At 43.0% G+C, this 27,121-nt stretch overlaps 1 protein-coding gene across 1 annotated transcript in view; it reads right to left on the bottom strand.

Annotated features, from left to right (window-relative positions):
• Positions 1–1,904: 1,904 nt before the first annotated feature.
• LOC144791773 (T-kininogen 2-like) overlaps positions 1,905–27,121 on the bottom strand; it is a 366,415-nt gene continuing 341,198 nt past the window's right edge. The window contains exons 11-12 of the mRNA XM_078666539.1: positions 8,926–9,009; positions 1,905–2,594 (exon numbers count right to left, since the gene is read on the bottom strand). Coding sequence (XP_078522665.1) covers positions 2,049–2,594; positions 8,926–9,009 — 630 coding nt within the window. The 3' untranslated portion in view covers positions 1,905–2,048. The remainder of the gene's footprint in view (positions 2,595–8,925; positions 9,010–27,121) is intronic.

The raw sequence follows: 27,121 nt of genomic DNA, 5'->3' as shown, positions 1-27,121 counted from the left end.
CAGACCTCGCCCTTAAGGAACCCACACCCGACTTATGGCAGGCCTTCACCGACTTAAAGAGAGCGCTGACATCCAGCCCGGTCCTGATCAGCCCTGACTATTCTTTGCCATTTATACTACAGACGGACGCCTCTGAACGGGGATTAGGGGCAGTCCTATCCCAAAAAGACGAATCAGGGAACGAAAGGCCCATCCTCTTCCTCAGTCGCAAATTATTCCCCAGGGAAAAAAACTATGCCGTTGTTGAGAAAGAGGCCCTCGCTATCAAATGGGCCATCGAGAGTCTTAGGTACTATCTGGAGGGACGGGACTTCACCATATATACTGACCACGCCCCCCTGGAGTGGATGGCCCGGAACAAAGGACATAATGACAGAGTCCTCCGATGGTTCCTGTCTCTCCAACCCTACCACTTTAGCACACGACACCGGAAAGGAACAGAACAGGGCAACGCTGACTTCCTATCCCGCTACCCCTCCACTCCAACCCGTATAAGTAAGACAGCTAGGGGAAGGGGATGTGATCCGGTCCCGCTTCCACCCCCGCCAGGACTACAAAACCCTCGTGACTCACCGGTAACCAGGGGGCCAAACACCAGCCCTCGCTGTCAAATCCCCGTGTCTCACAACGATGTCAGAGCGGTACCGGTGACCCGAAGTATCCCGCCCCTCTTTCCCTTACAGGAACCAATCACCGGCCGCAGCCAGCAGGAAGCAGTCGAGGTCGACCCCGGAAGTCCCGCCCCTACAACAGCGACAGCACCAGTGAAAAGCACACCCCTCGACCAGGACGCCGTCGGAGCTTCGTGGCAGGATTCTCAGGCAGACGGAGAGGACGGCGGAGAAGCGAAAACCGAAGAAGACGTATGGTCGGAAGATTGGTGGAGTCCCTGAGGAGGTGGCTGAAGAGCGGCCGTAGTCCACTGGAGGGCTACGGCGGACCGCGTGAGTACCTAGTACCCCTTTCTGAGCACTCTAGGCGCTCAGTGTACATAGTGTAAAGTCTCTCTTCTTTAGGCACGGAGCACGGTAAAAAACCCTCTCACTGTATTTATTGTAAAGCACCCTCACGTTCTTGTCTCTCTCCCCTCACGCACCCTTTGGACACCCTTCCTATTCCCTTCCTCCTCCTTCGCCCTCTCTCCTCCCTTCTCCGCACTTCTCTTCGTTTCTTGGTCCCCCACAAACTCCGGTGTTGGTGTCAGGAGACTCGCTGTCTCGAAGTACTGGTCTAACGGTCCCTTCTTTCTCTTATTGCCCTCCGAGGTACCTCCCCGACGACTTACCCGACCCGAAGGCCAACCAGACGGGATCCGGACAAAGAAAGAAGGACCGGACCGTGACCCTCCCGACGGAAGGACAAGACCCGACTCCCCTCCCCGGAGCCTTACTTCCAGTTGTTATCGGACATTTTGTGTGCTTTAATAAACCAGCATAGCCCACTACATACGGCCTCCTTGCCTGCTATTTCAGCCCGCGACAACCGCCCCTTCACAATGGCAGACCAAGTTAACAATGTATTTAGAAAGAAGAAAACAGTCAGTGATGTAAAAATTATATAACAATCTAAAATGAAGGGGGCAAGACCTACTCTTAAAGCACAAGGAAGAAAGCAGTGCCAGAGTGACAAAGAACCAACACTCTTTTAGATGGAGCTCGAGTACAATAAGGTGACGTTTGTGGTACATTTACATAACCACAACAAAGAAAACACTGCTATTCATTCCTAAATATTTAAATGCAATAGCTTGACTTTAAGTCATCTTATAACAAGATATTATAGTTTGTATCTGTACCACATATACATTTGAGATGTGCCACCATGAGTCTTCAATAACTAAGCACGGTGCTGATAGGAAATCAAAGAGGAATATTATTACTGCATAAAATTAAATTAGAGAAAAATTATGTTTTTCATCTCTTTATGTCTTTTGACCTTCCAATACTGACAAAAATAGCAAGGTATTTTGGTCACATTATTCAACAGAGAAAGAGTGTTTATTGATACAAACACTATATGCAAATTTCATTTGTTGCTTCAACATTCATTCAAGGTTTTGGCAATAAGGATGCAATGTACGGCAGCATGTGCTTTTGATCTGAGGGGCATCCTGCTGAATGTGAAGGTTGACTGGGAAATGGCTGTGGGTCAGGATCCTGAAATGGACCAAAAACACCAGGGACAATAGGGTGTTCTGGCTCAACAGGCTTTTGCCCTGGAGAAGATCCAGGGAAAACTGTAAGATTAGATGGGACAGGATTCCTTGGGGAAGGAAAAACCTCAGTCTCATTGATCATATGGTAGTACTCCACTGATCCAACAGGTCCTCTGGGAGGTGGAGGGACTAGCTTTTGTCCTGTGTGTTCTGGCAATGAGCCTTCATCAGGTTTTTGGATAGGGTGATTTGAGGGTTCACTAGCGGGAGATCTGTGTCCATGGTTCTCTTCATGCTTTTCCTTATGGTGGACCTTGGTGCCTTTTGGTAGACGGGCAATTTTTCCACTAGAGTCATATTGATGTTTATGAAATATGTCAACATTCCCATGATCGTCACCGTGATGCTCATGCTCTCTATAAAGTGGAAGTCTGAGTTTCTGTAAGAAAAGGAAGCACAAAACCAGAAACATGAGAATTTTTTTTCACATAGGAATGCTAATCTCACTCATTTAAATATGATTATATGATTCTCAGTATTGCTTTTTACTTTTTTACACACTTGTATAAAATTAAAACTCCCGGCTGCTGGACACTGCACAAAAGAAATGAAAAATACAAGAAATAAACCCAAATAATGTGCATGACTGCTTATTATTGTTAATCTTCTTGGACCTGGCCCTTTGTACAGGGTTATCCCAAAACCTTTTGCCTTCCTCCTCCTATTCTCGTGCGCTTCTTTTTGTTGGCTTTAGGACTCTGGGCACTTTAACACTGCCAATCAGTGCTAAGGTGATTGTGCTCTTTCCTCTAAACACGGAATGATTGGTTTACACCTGGTTGGCATATTACTTGTAAATCCCTTGTAAAGAGGTATACATTACACCCAGGGCATGTAAATAATATGTTACTAGAGAGCTTGCAGCACTGCTTGTGTCATCTACAGAGGTAGCCTTTCAAACCTGTCTCAAGCATGCCACTGCAAGATCTATGTGCACAGTTTACTGCTAATTGAACTTGGCATTTAAAGCGTGTTGCAAAGTCTTAAACTCTCCTTTTATTACACATAGGTCGCCCCTAAGGTAGACTGTTGGTACCCTATGGGCAGGATGTTGTATAAGCAAAAGGTAGGACATATCTCTTTATGTATTGGCATGCCCTAGTAGTGACACCTAGCCTATTTCGCATTTCACAGTTGTGAAGCCTACTCCTCTCCTAGGCTAGGATTGGGAATTTCCTTATATGCTTTTAAGTGGTAATTCCTGATCTTAAAGGCGTGGTGTTGCCATATTTGGTGTGTTTAGAATAGTGGTGATAAATCCTACTTACTGGTGTGGTTGGATTTTACATTACTATTTTAGAAATGCCACTTTTAGCGAGTGGGCATTTCTCTGTGCTTATGACTCTTTGTGCTGTGCATTCTGACTCGAATACACATCTGGGCTGAGTGACAGCTACACTTTGTGCATACTTTCTAGAAAGTATGCACACAGGTAAGGCTGAATGTGGCAGGGGATAAATCTGCATTCATCTGCATACAGATAGTCTTCCTGGGCTGGAAGTGAGAGAGGTGGTTTACACTTAACATCTGAATTGGTTTAGTCCTGCCCACATGCAAAGGGCTGCTTTACCACCTCCTGATTGTCTGGAGCCAGGGTTGGACTGAAAGAGAGTATTGCGTACTTCCAAGGGTTCCTTTGAAGTCATCCCTTCATCAAATATATTTTTGAGTAGAAGTACTGGAGCTCTGACCTCATGTGTCTAGACACTGCGTTGGGCTTGTAACCAGATACTTCTGGCTCTACAATCTGCCAATTGCCAGGAGGACTGCTGCGCTTTCAGGAGGAACAGCCATTTGGACGAGCTGCTTTGTGGTGCTGGCCTGTTGTTTGCTGACTGCTGGGCTGCAGGAGGGACTGCCACTCTACAAACCTGACTTTATGTGCTGGCCCGCCTGACTGCTGCTCCCTATGTTGCCTCAAGTTTTCTCCAAGGTATTTTTGGCTTGCCCCTTCTTCTTGCAATCTCAGGGCCAAAAATGATTCATTTAAACCCCTTCACCGTGGGACTCTGACTTTTGGAAGTCCGGCAGCAGCTGGGTAATTGAGGAGCTCGGATCTACTACTCCTCACTTTATAATCTACTAACCAGCATGTGGTGAGCTCTGCTCCAAGCCAAGAGGTAGTGTGTGTTGAGCGCATTTGTGTCTTATAGAGAGATCCTCGTGTGCCCATCTGCTTTGTCCCCCCCTTGAGGTTACAATACATGGGCAGTGTAACCAAGTCAGGGGCTGCCTTCCTCAACCAACACATTGCCATGGCAATCAGGAGGTTCCCGTCGATGTCAGCATTCTGTGAAATCCGACCCAGGGACGCCGGGATTTGGCGATGCGGGCCCCACTTCCGAGGCCGCCACCATATGTATAGCACTAAGGAGTGCCTCCCTGCAGAGTCCCCTCGAACGATACTGTGGGAGAGTGGGGCCAAGGGGGAGTAAAACAACGTTGTTGCATGCTTCTTTGTGGGCTGCCCTAGTTTTTGGGTGTGGCTCCACAGGGCTCCGGACTCACTGCGAAAGCCATCCTGCACTCCCCTGTGGAAAGCCCATTTTTTGGGTATTGTTGTGCTGAGGGCCTCCCCATGCCAGTGAAGCCATCCTGCTCCCCGTGGGGCTTTTTGTGGTGTATTCATTGTGTTGCTGTGTGAGTGTGTTGCACAAATGCTTTACACATTGCCTTTGATGATAAGCCTGCCTACTAAGTGTCAAACCACCAGAGGGGGAGCACAGGTGATCTCTACAGTGTGTAACTGAGTTGCCCCGAGAAGAGTGGTGGGTTCTGCCTGGCTTAGGTGCATACCCTAGCCAACTAGAAACCCCATTTCTAACAAAGGTCGTGCCTTTTTAAAACTTTTTTAACTTGAAATGCGTTTTTTATGGTATAGTTACAATATAAGGTAATGTTTTTTCTAATTGTTTTTCCTGCTTTTTGATAAAAAATGAATTGCATATTTTTTGTCTCCATAATTTACCAGTGTCAATGCTTGATCAAAGATTTTGTTTCATCAAAATGTAATCCACAACAAAATTAAAACCCATCGAACCACTAAATTCATTATATCCAATGATATATATATTTTTTTTAATTAATTAATATAAAAAAATAATAATTAAACACCCTTTACTGTTTCATATAGACAACCCTTCATCACTCAAAACATTTTTCAAATAGAGCATTACTTACTAAGTAGGCTAATTGTTTTTCCATAAGAATTCAGTTTTTAAAACATTAAGTGGTAAATGTTTTGTAAAGTTACTTTAAGTGCAATACAATATGTGCTGTAAAAAATTAGTTTATGTCATGATAGTAAATTGTGGAGTCCTCGCAACAGATGCGACCAGCCATATAATCTTCAAAACATTTAGTAGAAGCTTTTCTATTCCGATCCATCATTGGATGAGAGGGCATGTACTTCGTATTCTAATAACATTTTGGATTTGAAGGACCAGAGGGTCAGATGAGGGCAAAAGTGTTTATAAAACCCAGCTTTTTTTGTAGGAAGACTCATAGATGAGGCAAAACTAATTACTTCTCCTCTACCATAATTGCGATAGAGAACTATACGTAGAATCTATTCTCAATATTTAAATATTTTGATTGTGCCAACCGCCATGTGCTGCTAATGCTTTCAAATAATACACCACTTATGACATGTACAATGACATCACTGATGACATCTCAAATGACATCAATGTCATCACTGTTGACATCACTGATCATTCAATGAGTTTGAGAGTTAGCTATGCACTTTTCATACTGAAAGGTATCTATTAAGCTTAATCTACTGGAATATTTCGATAACTTTTATACTGCTAACAAGTGTCATTTTCTGTAACATGCTTGGTCTTCTAAAGAGGCTTGGATTGTTGAAGAGTATGGAGTTTCTGTTAAGAGCTCTGCACAGAACAAAAGCTTTGCACACTTGGGGTTTGGCCTCTTAATGTGGTTGGTTGTGGGAAGACAGTGTGCTCTCTGTGAAGGCTTGCACGCAGGACGAACACTTTGCACAGTATGGGCTTTTCTATCAAGTGCTATTTACAGGGTGAAGGCTTTATGGTTTTAGTCACTAAATGGGATTTGAGTGTCTGTTGGGAGTGTGCTCTTCATAAAGAGATGTGTACAGGGTGAAGGGAAGGCTCCATGTAATATGTGCCTAGGCATTTAATGGGGCATGTGTGAAGGTAATGATATCTCTACAAAGAGTTGTGCACAGGGTGAGGTCTGTGCATAGTTGGAGCAATGGCAACTAATAAGGTAACGGCTATGTGTAGTGGGGTTTGGTCATCTAATGACCTTTGAGTGTGTGACGAGAGAGAAGACACTTCATAAAGATCAGTGCAGAGAGTGATGGATGTGCATGGTAGGCGCTTCCACTGTAATGATGCTTGTATGTAGACAAAGAGTGCTATAGTATACTTATTTTATACAAGTACATTTCTTCATGCAATGTATGTTTTTCATGATTCTGCACCATGTAGCAGTTATATACATATTTGAAAGGCTGTATTGGTTTGTAGAGTAAATTGAACCGCAGTAGGCTGTATGATGTTGTCAGTGCTATCATCAAATGGCATTAATTATATTGTGTGAGATTACATCAGTCATGGCATTGAACCATTACTTTCTCCCCCACTACCTTCCATTGTCTGAGTCCATGCCTTATCCCCTCCCTCACGCCCCTCCCTGCTGCCCTCCATTGTTCACTGTGCTTCCATTGCCCCTTACCCTGTTCTGCATGGTTTGCTCTCCTGCCACTGCTTCTTCTGTCAGTCTTGAGTGGTGTGCTTGCTGCCCATGCTCCTGTCCCCTTCCCTGAGTTTTCTGACACCAGTCCCTACCCCCTTCCCTTCTGCCCTCTGTGGTCCTTTGAGCATGGGCCTGCCCCCTCCCATTTGCCCACTATAGTCCGCTGTGTTGCCACTGATCTTCCTGTCTGAAACATATGGTGCGTTGTTCTGTCAACACCACTTCCACCTGCCCTACGTGATCAGCTTGCTCCCCCTTTCTCTGACACCCTCCCACCTTCCTTTCATTGTTCTTGTGCACTCACCCATCTCCTCCCTTCTGCCCCCTATGGTACATTGTGCTTCCACTGCCCCTCCTGCCTGCCCTGCAAGATCAGCTTACTGCTTCCTCTTCCTCCTCCTTGCTGCTCTCAATGATCTGTTGTGCTGCCACTGACCCTCCAGCCCTCCCAGAGTGATCAGCTCGAGTCCCTTGCCTCTCTCCCCCTGCACCTCTATTATCTGTGTCCATGCCTCTGCCCTCTCCCTTCTGCTATCCATTGTCCATTGTGCTGCCACTGCTCGTCCAACCTGCTTTTTGTGGTCCGCTTGCTGACCCTGTCACCTCCCATCCTCTCTACTTCCACTGTCCATGTTAGGCCCTTACCCCTCTTACCTGTCCTTATGGCCCATTGTGTTGCCACTGTACCTCCACCGTGGCCTCCATGGTTTGTTATACTGACCCTTCCCCTCCTGCTTGCTCTGCATGGTTCATACTGCTGCCACTGCCCCTTTCACCTGCACTGCATGGTCAGAATGTTGTCCCTGCCTCCTTCCATACTGCCCTCTGTTGCCTGAATCCTTCCACTAGCCCCTCCCTCTAACCCTCCATGGTCTGTTGGCATGCCCTATCCTTTCCCTCCTGCCCTTTCTGGCCTGTTATGCTGCAAATGTCTCTCCTGACTGCTTTTAGTGATCTTCTTGCTGCTGTTCCTCACTCTGCCCTTTGTTGTCTGTGTGCATACCCCTGCCCCCTCTGTCATGCTCTACATGGTTCATTATGCTGTCGCTTTCCCTCCCACCTGCCATGTGTGATCCTTTCTGCTGCCACTACCTTGCCACCGCACTGTGAGGTCAGCTTGCTATCCATGCCACCTACCTTATGCTCTCCATCATCCATGTCTGTGTCCCTACCCCAACCCTCCTGCACTCCATGGTCCATTGTGCTGCCACTGTCCATCCCCAGAGACCTCCATAGTTGGTAATGCTGCCACTGCCTCTCACCTATCCTGCATGGTTGGTTTGCTTCCCCTGCCTGCCTATCCTCCACTCCACAGTGTGTTGTTCTGCCACTGTCCCTTCCTCATGCCCTGTGTTGAGCTCCGATTGTCCTTCCCTCTTGCCTAGCGTGGTCAGTTTGCTGCTTCTTCCCCTGCCCTGCTCTCCAGTCCAATCATTTTTCTTGAAAATGTATGTTAACCTTTTGTCCACCCAAGCCAGGTTTACAAACATATAAATGCCAACCTCCTTCTTGCTTACATATTTGAGAAGTAGTCAAATGTGCACTCTTCTTCAGCTTTTTTATAACTCTATAAAGAGCCTTTAAAATCCCTAGGACCCCTCTGTATCTTACAGCAAACCCTATCATGTAAAATGACTTAATGCACCTTTTAGTCCCACAACAATCCAACACTGAATGTGATACATCTACATGGGTGGACAGGTGTGGTGTGAATGGCTACAATCATGCCTAACATCTCTCTTTTTCTCTATTTTTGCTTATACTTGAACCTATTTGTTTCACATTTTATGTAAACCTATGTTATTTTAGTTTATTTTATTCTTCATTTTATGTATAGCACTCTGATACCTGAGGGTCTAGGCAGCGCCATATAAAACCTCATAAATTTGATATCAGTTGTGCATTACCATCACCTGAAAAGTTTACAACTGAGACAATTTATTACATGTACGCAGAGCTGAAAGTACCATGGGTTCATAGATTTCACAGGAAACAGTTACACCATCCTCTCCAAGTCTGCTTATTTGGCTCCCCTTGCAAAATCCAACATGCTGTTGAGTAAAGAAAACACAGTATTGTTCTTAGTTGTTACTGCAGCATTGTGATGTAATTTTTATGAATCAATATTTTCTTTCTACAGTCACTTTGAAAATTGATAATAACTGGAAGAGCAAGTTATGCCTGTAGGATTCAAGTTTATGCCGTTATGTTTAGTACAAACCATTGCATACAGAGTTCACACCCTAAGGGAGGTAGTCATGCCTTGGAACCTGTTTTTTGCAAAATCTTAAATATTTCTATCACTACCCTTTGGAAGATTTATCAGTCATGGTGTCCAAGGCTTACTTATATGCTTAAATGTACGTGGTGTATATGACACATATTTATCCATACTAATATTATAAAGAGAAAGCCCAAACCTTTGAGGCGGGTAATCTCAGTAACCACAGCACCAATCACAACACCCAATACAGCGTTGGAAAGGGCAGTTGCAGCAGAAGGACATAGGCTATGCAGAAGGCCACCATTTTATTATTATTATTATTTTATTTTTTTGCAGAGTTTTCTATAGCGCGAACTTGACCCGAACTGAATCAGGTATCAGAGCGCTTTACATAGCACCAGTTACGCTACATGAGGACTCGCTTTCATTTTTGTTAGGCACGGGGAGATTAAGTGATTTGCCCAGAATCATAGGATGTTTGGCGTCTTTACCAAGACTCGAACCCAGATCCCCAGGTCCGAGGTCGAGCGCCTTAGCCCGTTAGGCCAACTCCTCTATACATTTAAAAGGTAAAAGAACCTGCAAGCAAAGTAGTCCCTTGTGGGCGTGTCTGCGTTGTGCTGTGGGCGTGGGCTGGGGGCGTGACTAACGCTGGGGGCGTGTGGTACGGCCATCACATCGTGGGCTGTGGGCGTGTGTTGGGGGCGTGACAAACGCTGGGGGCATGACAAACGCTGGGGGCGTGTGTCCGCCGTTCATGTCATGTGAGTCGTACATACAAGCGCCAATTACGTTGCTGCGCAGCATCAAGGGGCACGCTGGGGGCGTGAGAAACACTGGTGTTATGTGTCCGGCCTTCATGCCATGTGAACACAATTGCGCCGCATCAAGGGGCACGCTGGGGGCGTGAGAAACACTGGGGGCTTGTGCTACGTTCCGCCCTTCATGCCATGTGGGTCGCACATTAATCAGAAGATCATCTGCTGTGGCCTTGTTCTGGGGGCGTGACAAACGCGTTCACCTGGAGGCCTGGTAAGTAACGTTACTGCAGCCTCTCCTGCGCGCTGTTACTGAACTCTCTCATTCAACGAAATTAAACGCGCCTGCTACCATCAACCAGGGCTCTAGCCGGGCTCAGGCGGCAGATCAGTACACTAATTACACGCGCCTGATAACATCAACCAGGGCTGCAGCTGGGCCTCAAGCGGGGGAACACACAAATGAGCGTGTCTACAGGGACAATTACTGCAGCCTCTCCTACTCGCGGTCACTCAACTCTCTCATTAAACGGATTTACCCGCGGCTGATAACTCTCTCATTCAACGACATTAAACGCGCCTGCTAACATCAACCAGGGCTATAGCCGGGCTCAGGTGGCAGATCACTACACCAATTACATGCGCCTGCTAACATCAACCAGGGCCGCAGCAGGGCCTTCTCCGTCCCTATTCTAATGGGAAAAAAATTCTTGTATACCGCGAGATTTTAAAATAAATTGCCCTTGCCAAATACACACATTACACACATTATATTTCATACCCGGACAACGTCGGGACGGGCTGCTAGTACTATGTAAAAGTGCATTGGTGCTTGCTATTTTTTTTAGATCCGTTCTCCATTTACTTCCTACTCTAAGATGTATTCTTGCCCTTGACAGGAGCAAGTCTCCATTTGTATCCTGGGTGAAAATGTACCGCCATTCATAAGTTTCTGAATGCCCATTAATGAAGAGGTTTGTGGGTGTTCTCACACGGGCTCCTTAGCTCCTTGCTTTTTAGAGCATCTTTTTTCCCCATGTAGTTTTTACAGTGGCACTATAAATTTGCATTGTGCACCCTGCAAATATCAATTTTAAGCATGCTATATTAGAACATAAGTTAAACTTAGGTTCGTAATTGGTCTTGTTTGTCACACCATGTGAGTGAAAATTTTCTAGTTTCTGTACTACAATAAATTGCTGTAAATTGAGAACAAGTGGCCTGTGCATCAAATGGTTTTATCCATTCTGTGGCCATTGTGAAATACCATGGGACATTAGGCCTAAAGTCCTTGATTTGTCAGTACTCTCTGATGAGAAGTTAATATCGGGAGCTGTTGACACACTATAATTACTAAAAGTCGCCACTCTACTTTGTACTGTGGTCTGAAAATCTGAAAAATGATGCTGATTTGCGATGTCATAGTGTGATTATGGGCGGGTCTGCGTTGTGCTGTGGGCGTGGGCTGGGGGCGTGACTAACGCTGGGGGCGTGTGGTACGGCCATCACATCGTGGGCTGTGGGCGTGTGCTGGGGGCGTGACAAACGCTGGGGGCATGACAAACACTGGGGGCGTGTGTCCGCCCTTCATGCCATGTGAGTCGTACATACAAGCGCCAATTACGTTGCTGCGCAGCATCAAGGGGCACGCTGGGGGCGTGAGAAACACTGGTGGCGTGTGTCCGGCCTTCATGCCATGTGAACACAATTGCGCCGCATCAAGGGGCACGCTGGGGGCATGAGAAACACTGGGGGCTTGTGCCACGTTCCGCCCTTCATGCCATGTGGGTCGCACATTAATCAGAAGATCGTCTGCTGTGGCCTTGTTCTGGGGGCGTGACAAACGCGTTCACCTGGAGGCCTGGTAAGTAACGTTACTGCAGCCTCTCCTGCGCGCTGTTACTGAACTCTCTCATTCAACAAAATTAAACGCGCCTGCTACCATCAACCAGGGCTCTAGCCGGGCTCAGGCGGCGGATCAGTACACTAATTACACGCGCCTGATAACATCAACCAGGGCTGCAGCTGGGCCTCAAGCAGGGGAACACACAAATGAGCGTGTCTACAGGGACAATTACTGCAGCCTCTCCTACTCGCGGTCACTCAACTCTCTCATTAAACGGATGTACCAGCGGCTGATAACTCTCTCATTCAATGACATTACACGCGCCTTCTAACATCAACCAGGGCTATAGCCGGGCTCAGGCGGCGGATCACTACACCAATTACATGCGCCTGCTAACATCAACCAGGGCCGCAGCTGGGCCTTCTCCGTCCCTATTCTAATGAAACAAAAAATGTTGTATATCGCGAGATTTTAAAATAAATTGCCCTTGCCAAATACACACATTACACACATTATATTTCATACCCGGACAACGTCGGGACGGGCTGCTAGTACTATGTAAAAGTGCATTGGTGCTTGCTATTTTTTTTTTTTAGATATGTTCTCCATTTACTTCCTACTCTAAGATGTATTCTTGCCCTTGACAGGATCAAGTCTCCATTTGTATCCTGGGTGAAAATGCACCGCCATTCATAAGTTTCTGAATGCCCATTAATGAAGAGGTTTGTGGGTGTTCTCACATGGGCTCCTTAGCTCCTTGCTTTTTAGAGCATCTTTTTTCCCCATGTAGTTTTTACAGTGGCACTATAAATTTGCATTGTGCACCCTGCAAATATCAATTTTAAGCATGCTATATTAGAACATAAGTTAAACTTAGATTCGTAATTGGTCTTGTTTGTCACACCATGTAAGTGAAAATGTACTAGTTTCTGTACTACAATACATTGCTGTAAATTGAGAACAAGTGGCCTGTGCATCAAATGGTTTTATCCATTCTGTGGCCATTGTGAAATACCATGGGACATTATGCCTAAAGTCCTTGATTTGTCAGTACTCTCTGATGAGAAGTTAATATCGGGAGCTGTTGACACACTATAATTACTAAAAGTCGCCACTCTACTTTGTACTGTGGTCTGACAATCTGACAAATGATGCTGATTTGCGATGTCATAGTGTGATTATGAATGCTATGATTTCGGATGGTATAAGTGATGTAATATGAAAGGGTATAAGCAGTGCATGGTGGAGGTGTGAGTTATAGTTAATGCAGTGTGTCTACAGAGTTCACTACACTGTGCATGGAGTTGCGTGAGTTATAATAATGCAAAGGTGGTGCATAAATTACAAATGTAAGGTATAACGTTAGAATTTCTGATGTTTGTGTAGTATAAATTTGGTGTGTAGAAATAATAAATAAAGGTATAGTGATTTAAAGGCGGTGCATACATTATAAATGTAGTGTTTAACTATAACTTTAGAATGTCTAATGTTTGCATAGTTCAGGTTTGGTTTTTACAGAAAGAATAGATAAGGTTATGGTAATTTACAGTTGATGCTTAAATTATCAATTTAAGGTATAACTATAGCTTTAGAATTTCTAATGTTTGGGTAGTTTAAGTTTGGTTTGTATAGAAACAATTAATAAAGTTTTCTGAACTATATCTATAATTCAACCGTTTTTATATATATATATATATATATGGATGTATGATGTTACAACGCATACTTTTACAACGCCTACCTTTACAACGTGGTTTTTACCACGCATACCATTACAACGCATAGCGCTTTGGGGTGCTGGATAGTGAATAGTTTAATTTACTATTCCAACTCCAGTCCCCGTGGATAGTAGGGAAGGTTATTGAATAGTAAATTAACCTATTCCCTATCCTAGAGCGCCCCCAGAGCAATGCGTTGTACTAGTTTGCGTTGTAAAAGTTGCGTTGTAATGGTAGGTCGTTGTAAAAGTTTTGTTGTAAAGGTTACATACCATATATATATATATATATATATATATATATATAAAATATATTACCTACTGGCGGTCGCCAGTAGGTATATATAGTTAGGATTTTTTCTCTATGGGTTTTTTGAAAATTCTATGTCTAATAACTTTGGCGTTTGTGGACGGAATTGGCTGAAATTTTCAGGAAAATGGCACATTTTGTTTCTGAGCAGCCCTTGAAAATTTGGGGGGGGTTCGTCCAGGGGGGGCCGAGAAAAAAGGGGGGTCCCAAAACGTGTTTTTAACATTGAGTTTTCCATAGGGCGGTTGGCCTCACTTTTAGCCCGAACGGCTGAATGGATTTGCACGAAACTTGGCAAAATTGTAGGGACTGGTAGCCCGATGTGCCTTTTGTAGGTCTCAATATATGTGCTCCAGTGGATTTTGAGAAATTAACGTTTAAAAAAAGATATATATCTGTAAGCGCGGACCAGGCAGCGCTCTGGTTCGCGGACTTTTCGCGCAACGGAGCTTTGTGAAGCGAAGCTGATTGGTTCTCCGGCGTCTGTCAACATTCCAAACAGTCCGTAGCGGCCGCCATCTTGTCTCTCGGTAGGATCGAGAGACAAGAGGAGGTCAAAACAAAGGGGGAAATAACTATAAGGGGGCATAGTAGATCCTCGCTAACCCCCTAGGTTTGATGTGGAGGTTTTAAAAGGGCCCCGCGGGGCAAAAAAAAATAATAAAAATAATAATTGAACGGCTGAATGGATTTGCACGAAACTTGGCAAAATATTAGGGACTGGTAGCCCGATGTGCCTTTGCTAGGTCTCAATATATGTGCTCCAGTGGATTTTGAGAAATTAACGTTCAAAAAAAGATATATATCTGTAACAGCGCTCCGCTTCGCGTAACGGAGGTTTGCGAAGCTGATTGGTCATTCTGTCACTGGGCTATAGTTGGGCTACATCTGGCTGATATTTGGGCTACATTTGTTTTTTTGTGTGTCTGGCGGCCATCTTTGGGCTACATTGGGCTACATTGGGCTTCATTGGGCTACATTCGGCTAATTAGCAAATAGCTCATCGCAAACTAGGAATGGTAAAGAATCGCTATTTATTCCTTAAAGTTCGCTATTTAGGAAATGCAAATAACTTTGATGATACATATGGCGGTTCATCTCTAACAAGATAAGAAGCATAGGGATAGATTTATGATGACTGGCGCATCACCAGGGATGTGTTAGTCATTCTGTGCCGCTGTTCCGTCACCTATGGTGTGCTGCATTTACAATGCGGCGCATCATGGGGCAAAAACAGCACAGATGCGTGATGTATCTGTGCCGTAAAGGTGGCGCATTGCTGGAGTTGTATCGCAAGTGTGATGAAGCTCCAGCAAGGGTCGGGGGTGCCCCTGTCGCAGGGTTTCTGTTCTCACACAGAACTGTGGACAGAGGATTGGAACCTCGGCGAATTAGGGTGTCCCAAAACTCACGTTAGTAATCAAAAACTATTTAGCAAGCTAGGTACAGTGTCACATTGGATATAACAAACTCTCAATGTTTAGACAATCCAGAATATGAACTTATAGTACCTCAGGATACGTGGAACTCATGAACAGTCGGTCGTTATAGATTTCTTAGAAACCAGAACATGGAGTTAAGAAGAACAGATGTGTATTTGAAATGTTTATTTACTAATGCCGTCTTCTCAGGCGTAGTACCTTAGATAATAAAAGTACACATATTATCAGTAGCAAAATTACCAGCATAGTTACTAGTACATAAAAAGTGAATGGTGATAGTATGTTAACATGCTGTAAATGAATAAGAGTTAGCAACACTTATAAGCAGCCGCGGGCCGTGGAGGGAGTTACGGTGAGGCAGGGAGGCGGGGAGGGGGAGAAGCAGGGTGGAGAATACAAGTACACATATTATCAGTAGCAAAATTACCAGCATAGTTACTAGTACATAAAAAGCGAATGGTGACAGTATGTTAACATGCTGTAAATGAATAAGAGTTAGCAACACTTATAAGCAGCCGCGGGCCGTGGAGGGAGTTACGGTGGGGCAGGGAGGCGGGGAGGGGGAGGGGCAAGGTAGAGAGGGCTCCACCCTGCTTCTCCCCCTCCCCGCCTCCCTGCCCCATCGTAACTCCCTCCACGGCCCGCGGCTGCTTATATCTCACCCTCCCTAATACACATATTATATTATTTGCTAAGAAGGTCTCTTTGTGTTGGTTTAGGGCGTGCCCATACTTTAGTGTCTTAGATTTGAAGGAATCACATCAGCATACACCAGCTCTCTCTTCATGTGAACCGCATCAACTGTTGTGTATGTGTGTTCGGCAAAGCAATATAAAACCCGCCTCATGCCCAGAATTGGCAGAAGTTGCACTTATGTTATGAGTATGAAGTCGTGGAGATCAGACCTCATAACAATTCTGTATCGTGTTGTTCTTGAAACTTTAGCACTCGCTGTACAGATATAGTTTAACAAGTAAAGCAGATAGTAGACCAATAACATATTATTCTCATGTAAACCACGATGAACTACTAGGTGGAAAGCTAAAGCAACAACTAAGTGTCGTGTGCAGAAGTTGCAAAAAAGGAAAAATGGCGTTTAAACCGGTAATGAGCCCATGCTAACTTAACACGGTGTAAAGATATCCAGGACCTAGATGACACCTCCTCATGATCCGGAAACGAACTGAATAAGATAATAGAAGTGCCATCTCATGAGAGCAGATTGCAAGTTTATATGTGGACGGTCCGCAAGGTAAAGCATTAAAAACTAGGAAAATTCAATGCTAAAGAAAAATAAAACAGCCAAGTACTTTATCGAGTCTTAAGCCAATAGGCAAGGTAAATAATAAAAACTTGACAAATAAGTCAATGAATTGTCAATGAAATGCTAGTACTCAGCATATCAAACATGAAAAAGGTCTATGACATAACTGTGTATGCAAAATAAGCTGCAACAGCCTCCAATAGGAAGTCACCGTCTTCATCCGAAAACAGTTCAGCCATCCAATTTAAAAGCGGAAAAGAACATACGTGCTCTCCCAGCACCGGATCCTCTATCACCATCAGAGGACAGCTCGGTGGGTTTTCAAGAAAGCTGTGTTCCAAGAAAGACTGTGCTGCCGCCAGTAAATTCCAGGGACCAAGTAGTCCATGCATCAATGCCACAGCCATAATCCTTTCGCCAGGACAAATCAACTCGTGAGTAATGATAGGAGTCATCAGCTGATTAAAGTCGACGTCAGGAGAAACCGGTCCGCAGAGACACAAATCAATGGCCCAATCGAAATCACAGGTCAGGCAGTGAAATACAGGCTGGACACAGGTGAAGTAGGAGAACCGAAAAGATAATCCATATGCCGTGCTTAATATCGCCAACGGCATTGTGCCATAATATTCTAGCATGCGATTGCGGAACAGTGTCAGCAGCTGCAGGGTCGGAGGTTGCATAGGAGGGACATCCATATTTAAAAATGTAAAAAAGCACAAGAGCGTCCGCTGGTAATGCAAGTAAAAATGCCAATCCACGAACCAGAGTGCAGAAAATACAATGAAAGGGAGCAGGGATGACTCCAAAGATTTTCTCAAATGAAGTCACGAGACCACTGGTAACAACTTTAAAAAAGTGTGCCAGGGATTTTGTGGAGGATGCGTTAAAGATAGTCGGAAACATGTTGCTGAAATTGAAAGGCAAACCTGTGTACGGGTGTTCGCTATGTGAAGTACGAAAGTTTCACGGGCCGAACTCAAGGCCACCTCTCTCTGAGACAAAAGAGCTCTTATTCTTGCCATGCCGTTGAAACGTGTCCCAAGGTTGGTATTTGTGGCCAGATTGAAAACTCCCTATGTTCATGTGTGGGAGGAAATAGAACATTTCTGCAGCAAATAACCGTTCACTTACTGTTACGATAAAAGGAATACTTTTAATTAACTCAGAACAATCTTCATTATTGAGCATCAAATAACTACCATTTTCCAACAACTTGAACGTGGGGATGATAGCAGGAACTGGCGTGCCTTGCAACACGCAAGCCATATTTGGTCGGTGTTTGTTGCATGAATCGTGTAACTGTATGTGCCTACACATTAGTGAATGATCTGGCGTCTCAGTGCATTCCTCTCCATTCAGATAAACTTCTTGATCATCTTTGAAACATCTGTATGTGTATGGAAGCGACCAGACCTCATGAACAAAAGCACTACCTAAAGGTTCATAAAGACCTATTGGTATATATTTCATACAATTTGAAAACTTATATAAAGCAAAAGGCAGCGTTATTAAACCGTGGATAAGGCATGTTGCCAAAAAACCCGCAATCCTCTGCTGATGATGTCACTGAGCATGTCATGAATGATGTAATATGTGACATCATCAGCAGTGGATTATGGGTAATAGTATCTCTAGTTTACTCCCCTATAGCTGTCTTTCTTTTAACATAAGTGTGTGTTTCCTTCCCTTATACTTACTGTTTTTGGTTCGCTTCCAGTTCGCGTACCAGCGAGCGAACTAGGAAGCGAACTAAGAGAAATAGAGGTTGGCACAGTTCCAAATATTGTACCAATTTTTTAATAACGGGGAGGTAGTTCTGAAAATAACTTTTTTTTTTATTTTTTTGAACATTTTTTTACTGTTTTTGAATTTTTCGGAACAGTTTTATATTTTTTTGGGTTTTTCTTGGAGGGGGCAATGAAAACGATTCATTGTAAAGGGCTCAACAGGAGCAACAAAACAAAAAAAAGAAGTATTTATTATTTTGGGCGTTTCGGACAAACTTGCATATGATAGTCAATAGCTCTGTTGATCAGAGTGATGCTTCTTTCTCCGTAGGAAATGAATCCATCGCAAAATACGCAGGTGTGTTTTACTTCACCAAATCTCATTTGTATATTTGGCACCATCTCCCTGCCCTCTGGTCCCGTTACTTCCGGTACAACAGATCTTCTGGCCATAATAGGGAGATTATCTAGGTCGTTCCGAAACTGTGCAGCACTGTAGTTGTTAGGATGCCACCTAGTCATATGGCGATGCATTGTGTAGTTTCCGAAACTGTATTTTTTGTCGGTCCCTCTGGACAGTCTATCTTGACATATAAGGCAAGTTACGTATCTTGCATTTACTTTTTTCTGACCTTTGGGAATTTTAAAAAATTGCCAAATGAAGTTTTCTTTCCGGTGAGACGTCTTGGGCTGCTCAGGCAAAAACTGCCTCTCTTCGTGCTCGTCCTCCTGTTCCTCTTCTTCTTCTTCTTGTTGAATTACAACTTGAGCAGGTGGTCCACTCTTCCTTGGATGTGGTGGAGGTGGTGGGGAAGCACCAGCTGAAGCTACTAAAGAAGCCATTGCTCAGTGATCACAAAGGGTCTTTCTCTCACAATGATGAAAGTCAGAGTGAGGAAAGAAGGAGGGATTTTCATCATTTGGGAAAAACAAGAGTTCTCAACCAATCAAAAGTGTTCATTTTAGATTATATGACCTAGTCTTACATCATTAGGAAACCAAAAGTGAAATGAACCAATGAAAAGTGTTATTACCAAGTCACATGACTTGCTGTGTTTACGTTAAGCGCTTTGCAGGGCCTCCCGGTTTGCTTCCAGAAACCTGCGCTTTGGCACTCGCTTCGCGTACCAGTTCGCTAACGTAGCACGTCATATGACGTATCACGCGACAACGTGAAACGTCATGCGGACGGGAGGCGTCACGATGTTGTTTTCTAACGCGGCACTTGCGGTAAAGAAACGTTTACCGGCTCGCGGTCTATTTCGCGGCATCAAGGTCAGCTAACGGGAAGCTTCCCGATTCGCGAAGCGGGAACGAAGAAAAAAAAATATTTAAAAAAAAAATTATTCATAAACATATAAAATATATTTTTGGATTTAAAGAAGAATACATTTTACAGCTACAGATATTAGCTGTTAAAAAACCAATGAAATTCACAGAAAAAACCATAGGTTATAGACCATATATAGTTAGGAATTAGCATTTACAAAACCTTGAAAATTCACTGAAAAAACCATAGGTTATAGACCATATATAGTTAGGAATTAGCATTTAGAAAACCTTATTTTACTCACACAAAACCATTGAAATTCCATATATAGTTAGTTGCACTAACTATATATCGCGCACCCGCAATCCACTGCTGATGATGTCACATATTACATCATTCATGACATGGTCAGTGACATCACTGATGACATCACTGATGACATCTCAAATGACATCACTGATGACAACATCCAGTGACTGTATGTTTCTGTAAAGTTAAAATATGTCTTAGATATTGAAGAATGAGTGGATGTATAAGTGTCTGGATGAAGGATTTAGTAGGTGCGTGACTGACTGTATGAGTGAGTGATTAAATGTGTCTCACTGAATGCATGGGTTAGTGACTAAACTGTCTTAATTTGTGCATCATTATGTCTGTTGTGATGTAAACTGCTGCATGTGTTGATCATTAGCTATACGAGAGGCTATATGTGTTATTAATTGGTTGCCCAAGTATTTCTATGGGAGATTGAGTTTGTGTGGGGGTGGCTGGGAGGTGTGTGACTCTGTGCATAGATGTGTGAGCAGTTGATTCACTAGGTGTATGAGTTCAAGAGTGCATGTGGAAAAAGCTACATGGGCGGTTGACTGTGTGCATGAGTGTATTGATGAGTGAATGGATATCTCAATGCTACATGTCATAGTAAGTACATATGTAAAACACAGTACATGTGAGAGTTGGCATATATAAATAACTGTGCATGAGAGCCACTGAATGTGTGAGTGGCTGTATGGATCATTGTGAACTTGTATCAGGGATTGTATAAGAGAGTAAATATGTGTTAGTATATGTTTGAATAAGTAAGGTGTGTATAACTGTATAGTTGAGGAAATGGAGGTGAGATTGTTTCTTTGCATGACTGACTAGGTGTGTGAGTAACTCCATGGATGAGTGACAGTGTGTGAGTGTCTGTATACACTGAGTGTATCTAAGGTTATATTAGAGTCTGAAGAGGTTTATCGTATTAGCACAAGAATGATGTCAAATGAGATGTCATCAGTGATGTCATCAGTGATGTCATTTGAGATGTCATCAGTGATGTCATCAGTGATGTCACTGACCATGTCATGAATGATGTAATATGTGACATCATCAGCAGTGGATTGCAGGTGCGCGATATATAGTTAGTGCAACTAACTATATATGGAATTTCAATGGTTTTGTGTGAGTAAAATAAGGTTTTCTAAATGCTAATTCCTAACTATATATGGTCTATAACCTATGGTTTTTTCAGTGAATTTTCAAGGTTTTGTAAATGCTAATTCCTAACTATATATGGTCTATAACCTATGTTTTTTTCTGTGAATATATATATATATAGAGAGAGAGAGAGAGATAAATATATAGGGGGAGAGAGAGAGAGAGAGAGAGAGAGAGAGAGAGAGAGAGAGAGAGATAGAGGGAGAGAGAGAGAGATAGCTTGTTTGTGATACCGTCGAGTTGGATGGCAATAGAAAACAATATCAATAAGTGAACTCAAAAAGGAGTTATAGCCAAAATAGCCTATAGTCCAATGAAGAAAAACATTAATCATAGAGAAAGGAATTGATGCTGCACATATTATTTTTTTCTTATTCCATGCATCTATCCAATATAGATGAACTCCAGAGCATGTGAAGACATATACCCCTTTATGGCGCACAATGTAAAAGTGTCATCTATTCATAAACACTGGAGTATAGTATGACTTGTTAAAGAAAAAAAGGGACTTAGTTATACTAGCAGACCTTGAAGTAGAATGAATTTTAAGGTATATTCAATCCCAAGTTGATGTGAATAAAGAGATGTTCACGTCGGTTTCCCAAAGTGTCTTAGTCACAGTTTTATCTCTATTCAAGTTCGGTGGTTGAAATATGTGTATGACTAAGGATTGGGAAGGATTACGTTTGCTGATTGAAACATTCTGAGTGGACTTCATTTTTCAAAATTTAAAACACGTTCGGGTAGATGGGCAAATGGGTTTCCTATTTTGAATAAAATCATTTTATATTTGTATATGGGATCTACATAAGGTGAGAGACAAAAATAATTCCCTTTGATTTCTGGAAAATCTTTTGACCATTTAGTCTGCTACATTTTTATACCAAATAGAACTACCTTTGTATTGTTCGCAGCGAGTAAAAATTAACAACAACAAAAAGGTTTAAGTAGGGAATGTGAGTTCATAAATGTTGGTGGTATCCAAAGTTTGGGAACCTGGGACATGAAGATGATGTGTGTGTGTGTATATGTGTGTGAGAGAAAGTGGGGTTGCAAATCAGTGTTCTATGCAAAATCACAATGTAGTATTAATTATGTCTGAATCAATATTATAGGAGATTATTTGTTTTAAACTGAAAGCCATGTGATGCTTAGCAAAATCTGGAAAATTAACCCTCCTAATTGATTCAGGTTTTTTAAGGTTATTAGGAGATATTATTACTTCCTTATTATTTCTTTAAAATCTAAAAAGCATACCATCAATTTTAGAATAAATTGCTTTTTATATTTTAACTGGTAACATCATAAAAAGGAAGTTTATTACGAGTAGGATCTGCATTGTGATTGAGTCTGAATGTTCTCATCAAGGAATATATCAAGGGTTTTATATTTCAATAAGTTCTAACTTTCAGGTGTAGCTCATTAATGTTGAAGGATATGATACTTAAGGAATCCCTCACTGAATGGCAAAACCAAATTCCCATGTATTATCTTTTGGGAAAGATCAATGATGAACCACAGTTCTGAAAAGACCCCTGTATGCAAAATCTATTTGGAAGCAATGCTTCGGATATCTCAACATTTATTTATATCCCAAATCATCAGAACAGGAGAGCATTTAATTACAAAATACTGGCTATAATTTTTCAAGTTAAGAGATAAAAAATAGAATCTAATCTACACACATAGTGAATGTAATACATTGATCACTGAAGAAGCCATAGAATCAATAGATCTTTTAGGCCTTTCTAAAAATAGTTCTACGATGAGGATAAACAATTAGTGAGAAAGAGGGCAGCCTTGTCTAGTTACCCTACAATACATTTGCATTTCTATCTGGTTTCTTGGCCCTCTAGCTAAATGTATATGTCTAAGACACTCTACAGGAAACTATAGCGTAGGTTTGTGGGATGAATGTTTGAATAAAGAATATTATTAATAATCTTGATACTTAAATACTAAAGAGAAGTTTGTGCTCATTATTTCATTTGAAAGTGTATGCTCTCATTGAACTTCCTGTTTTCTTGAAAATGTACATATGCCCCATATCAATTCAGTGATGCTCTTGGTTTGTTCAATGTGAGCCACATCACTTACAGGTTACCATATCTCGAAACTCTGACCCATGCATAGCATTTCCTGTCTAAGGGTCGTGGGGTAGCACCAAAAATAATAAAGTAAATCAAACTCTAACATAGCCACAGTGAATCATCTTTTCTTGCAATACTTCACCTTCCACCAGCATATTACAGGCATATACGATAATATTGAACAGCTATGGGTGAACCAGGAGGAAGGAACTACCACCCCATGTCTTACCATAATCCATCAGTAGACTTGTATGTGCTATTGGTAAATATAAATTACCTTTACAAGAACATAAGAGTTTAAGACATAATCTGCTAATTACCCCTTCATGTGGCTATAAGGGAACTGTATGGCACAGCAGGCCCCACCACCATGGTTCAACAATATCAGTATTAATTAGCACGCTATTGTTGTGGTCCTTGTTCCTTCTGAACAAGGGGGGGCACTACTCTGTAGTTGGGGATGATGTTGGCTGAGGCGATTTACAACTATATCTCATGATTGAACAGCATCCCTAGGGACTCTCTATTCCCTCTTATAATATGAACAGAAGAGAAGGGGAAGGGCATGTGAACAATACCTGTTTAATGGAATCTAACATATCTCTCTGTATCTCCCACAAGCAGCTGTACTGAGTACATAAAGTTAGTTCAATAAATATGAGACTGCACTCTGTACGGGAAGCTGCTCTGATCGTATGCATTTACTCATGATCATATGCAGCCTTACTAAGGTTCTGGGCCACAGGTATATAAAGGGCTTTAAAATGTGATCTGTGGCTAAGAATGCACATATTGGCCTGCACTTGTTCAATATGTGGCTGAAGCTTGTATACCTGAATGTGGAAGGCATAAATATCAACATACAACAATATTTTGTTCTTACTGACTGATTTCCACATGTGTTGATATTTTCTGGGAATTTTCTCTTGATACATTTTCAGGAAGTTTAACTTTCCAACATTAATGGGGAGGTAGTATTAGCTGCATATTAATGATTTCTGATTCCTCTTCAAACAGGATTTGGTAAGGATCAGAATGAAGGTTTGTCTGCTTCTTTCCTGACTAAAATATCAGAACACAGTACAAAAGGGGGTGGTGATGGACGGAGCATCTGAACCAATCAAACACTCACACCCAGTCAAAAGATCTGGGTTTAATCCATCACCGTTCTTTAGCCCACTCTGCCACCCCAGTTCAGACATGGCCATATGCAAATCAGTCTGATCCTGTGCCTCATGGGAACAGTCCAGCCCGAACTGCCAATCCATACCTTCCCTGGACCGGAAACAAGCTTCCGAGGACCGGTTTCTGGCATTACAGCCATCTTCAGCCCGGCTTGCTTGAATCCAGTGGCAAAGTGAGCAAGGGACTCACGTCTGAGCATACCCTGCCACACTTATGGCGGCCAAAAGCGGTACAAAAGGGGGTGGTGATGGACGGAGCATCTGAATCAATCAAACACTCACACCCAGTCAAAAGATCTGGGTTTAATCCATCACCGTTCTTTAGCCCACTCTGCCACCACAGTTCAGACATGGCCATATGCAAATCAGTCTGACCCTGTGCCTCATGGGAACAATCCAGCCCGAACTGCCAAGCCATGCCTTCCCTGGACCGGAAACAAACTTCCGAGGACCGGTTTCTGGCATTACAGCCGTCTTCAGCCCGGCTTGCTTGAATCCAGTGGCAAAGTGAGCAAGGGACTCAAGTCTGAGCATACCCTGCCACACTTATGGCGGCCAAAAGCGGTACAAAAGGGGGTGGTGATGGACGGAGCATCTGAATCAATCAAACACTCACACCCAGTCCAAAGATCTGGGTTTAATCCATCACCGTTCTTAAGCCCACTCTGCCACCCCAGTTCAGACATGGCCATATGCAAATCAGTGTGACCCTGTGCCTCATGGGAACAGTCCAGCCCAAACTGCCATATCAGAACAATCACTAGTTCAGCAGGAAAGCAATGTACACAGATATTATCTTGAAAATGGAGTGCACATTGTTCCACTCTTTCTCCTTTCATACCTGGGCCATGGCTCCAAGTGAGTAGGATGGTGATGAGGTATTTATTGCACCCAGTAAATATCAACAACATCAGGTGGAGTCCTTATCATGTGTGGTAAATTATTTTGTTTTTGAGGAGGAGAAGCTGTGGACGACCTCAGAGGAAGTCTCCAGACAGTTCCCCTTTCTTTTTCAGGAGATGAAACCAACAGAAAATCCAGGTAAAAAAAGGATTTTCTCAAGGGATAGGTATACCAATGTGGGGAGATAGGGGAAATCTAAGCTGAACTTGCTAAAATTATTACTTCAAGCTCAAATAAAAGTCAGACTAAGGTTCCTTTATTGATTAATAAACAGTGTGGTGCAGTCTTCCTATGCAAGTTTTGTAACTCAAGTTAAAATACTAAGAATTTCATCATTCTTTACTAATCACTGAATGAAACTAGAAGTCAATAAATGCAAAGTGTATAGTTCAGGCAGGCTAGTACCCGGCATCCAAAATGATGGTGTCTATGTTTCCTTATAACTCTTGCCAGTGATAGGCTACATTTGTACCCTTTTTCAGATCCAACATCATCTATTTGAAGCCTGGACTTAAAATGGTTGAGTCCCAGATCAGCCAGGCTTCCAAGAACAGTAACAAATTAAGCAACTTTTTGGGCTGTGTTATACTATAGTCAGGCATTCTGTATTGAGTGCAGATGAAAATACTAGAATTAGAATTTCATAGTATTTCTCAGAATCTACATGTCATACTCTGATCCAATTTATATTGATTGTTTAAGCTGTTCAATACCCCCTTGGTATATTGTTATATCAGGAGTCCACTAGGACGACAAACTAAAGAATACAAAAACTTGTGCCAGGCTATACACAGCTGATGAGCACATAACAGGGGGGAAATTGGTCCTGGGTTGCTTGGTTTCCGGTTCAGGGAGGATCTGGCTTGGCAGCTCAAGCTGGGTTGTTCCCATTGGAGCAGGGGCAAGTCTGTTTTGCAAATAACTAAGTATAAACTGAGGTGGCATGGTGTGCAAAAATACTGATGGACTGGGATGTGGCCCAACTAATTATCAGTGGCTGAGATTAATTCAGGCATTCGCCCCATCACTTTTTGTGTTCTTTAGTATGTCACCCTATGCAGAACGGGCATGCCCAGACATGGGTCCCTTGCACACTGTGTCATTGAAACCAAGCTATACCCAGCTGATTAGCCCATAACAAGGGCAAAACTGGTCCTGGGTTGCTTTGGCTCTGGTTCAGGGAGGACATGGCTTGGCTATTTGGGCTGGACTGTTCTAATTGGAGCAAGGTTGAGACTGATTTGCATGTAGCGGCGCCCAAACTGAGGTGGTATGGTGAGCAAAAAAACAATTGCATAAGAAGCGGCCCCCAAGTAATTACAAGTGGCTGAGATTAATTCAAGTGTTCCAGCCATCACTTTTAGTATGCTACTAAACAGCCATAGGGAAGGGTGCACTGTAATTAAAATGTTGACATGTACTTTTAAGTTTTATATTGTTGTAGTGAAAATCCCAAATTTGTTTTTCACTACTGTGAGGCCTGCCTCTCCCGTTGGATAACATTGGGATATGTTATTATATATTAGTAAGTGCTAACTTGTGATTCAGAGCAGGTAGGAAAGTAATATTTAGTGTCTGAGAAATTGTAATTTAAAATCCTCTTTAATGGTCTTTAAAGTCAGATTCAGGGACAGAAAATGCTCCAACCATCTGGAACCTGCACTTGGACCGTACCTGAGTGAGTCCTGACCCTCCAAGTGGTGGTTCCCCAGTCCCGGACCATTGGAGGTGCTGCTAAAAGTACCCAGATAGTCAAAACCCACAACTTGGGACTTGGAAAGTTTTTGCCTAAAAAGTGCTCTGAGAACCAATAGGAGAGTGGGACCAACCTGTTCTTCTATCCGCCCAAGGATCATTTTGAGGCAGCTATCGCTACATTTCTCTCCGCTGTAGCAAATCCTCTTCAGTGGCCACTCGCAGAAGGGGTATCCACATGGGACCCTTGT

The sequence above is a fragment of the Lissotriton helveticus genome, chromosome 11, assembly GCF_964261635.1.
Source record: "Lissotriton helveticus chromosome 11, aLisHel1.1, whole genome shotgun sequence".
NCBI classification, from domain to species: domain Eukaryota; kingdom Metazoa; phylum Chordata; class Amphibia; order Caudata; family Salamandridae; genus Lissotriton; species Lissotriton helveticus.
This window is presented reverse-complemented; position numbering and strand designations above follow the sequence as displayed.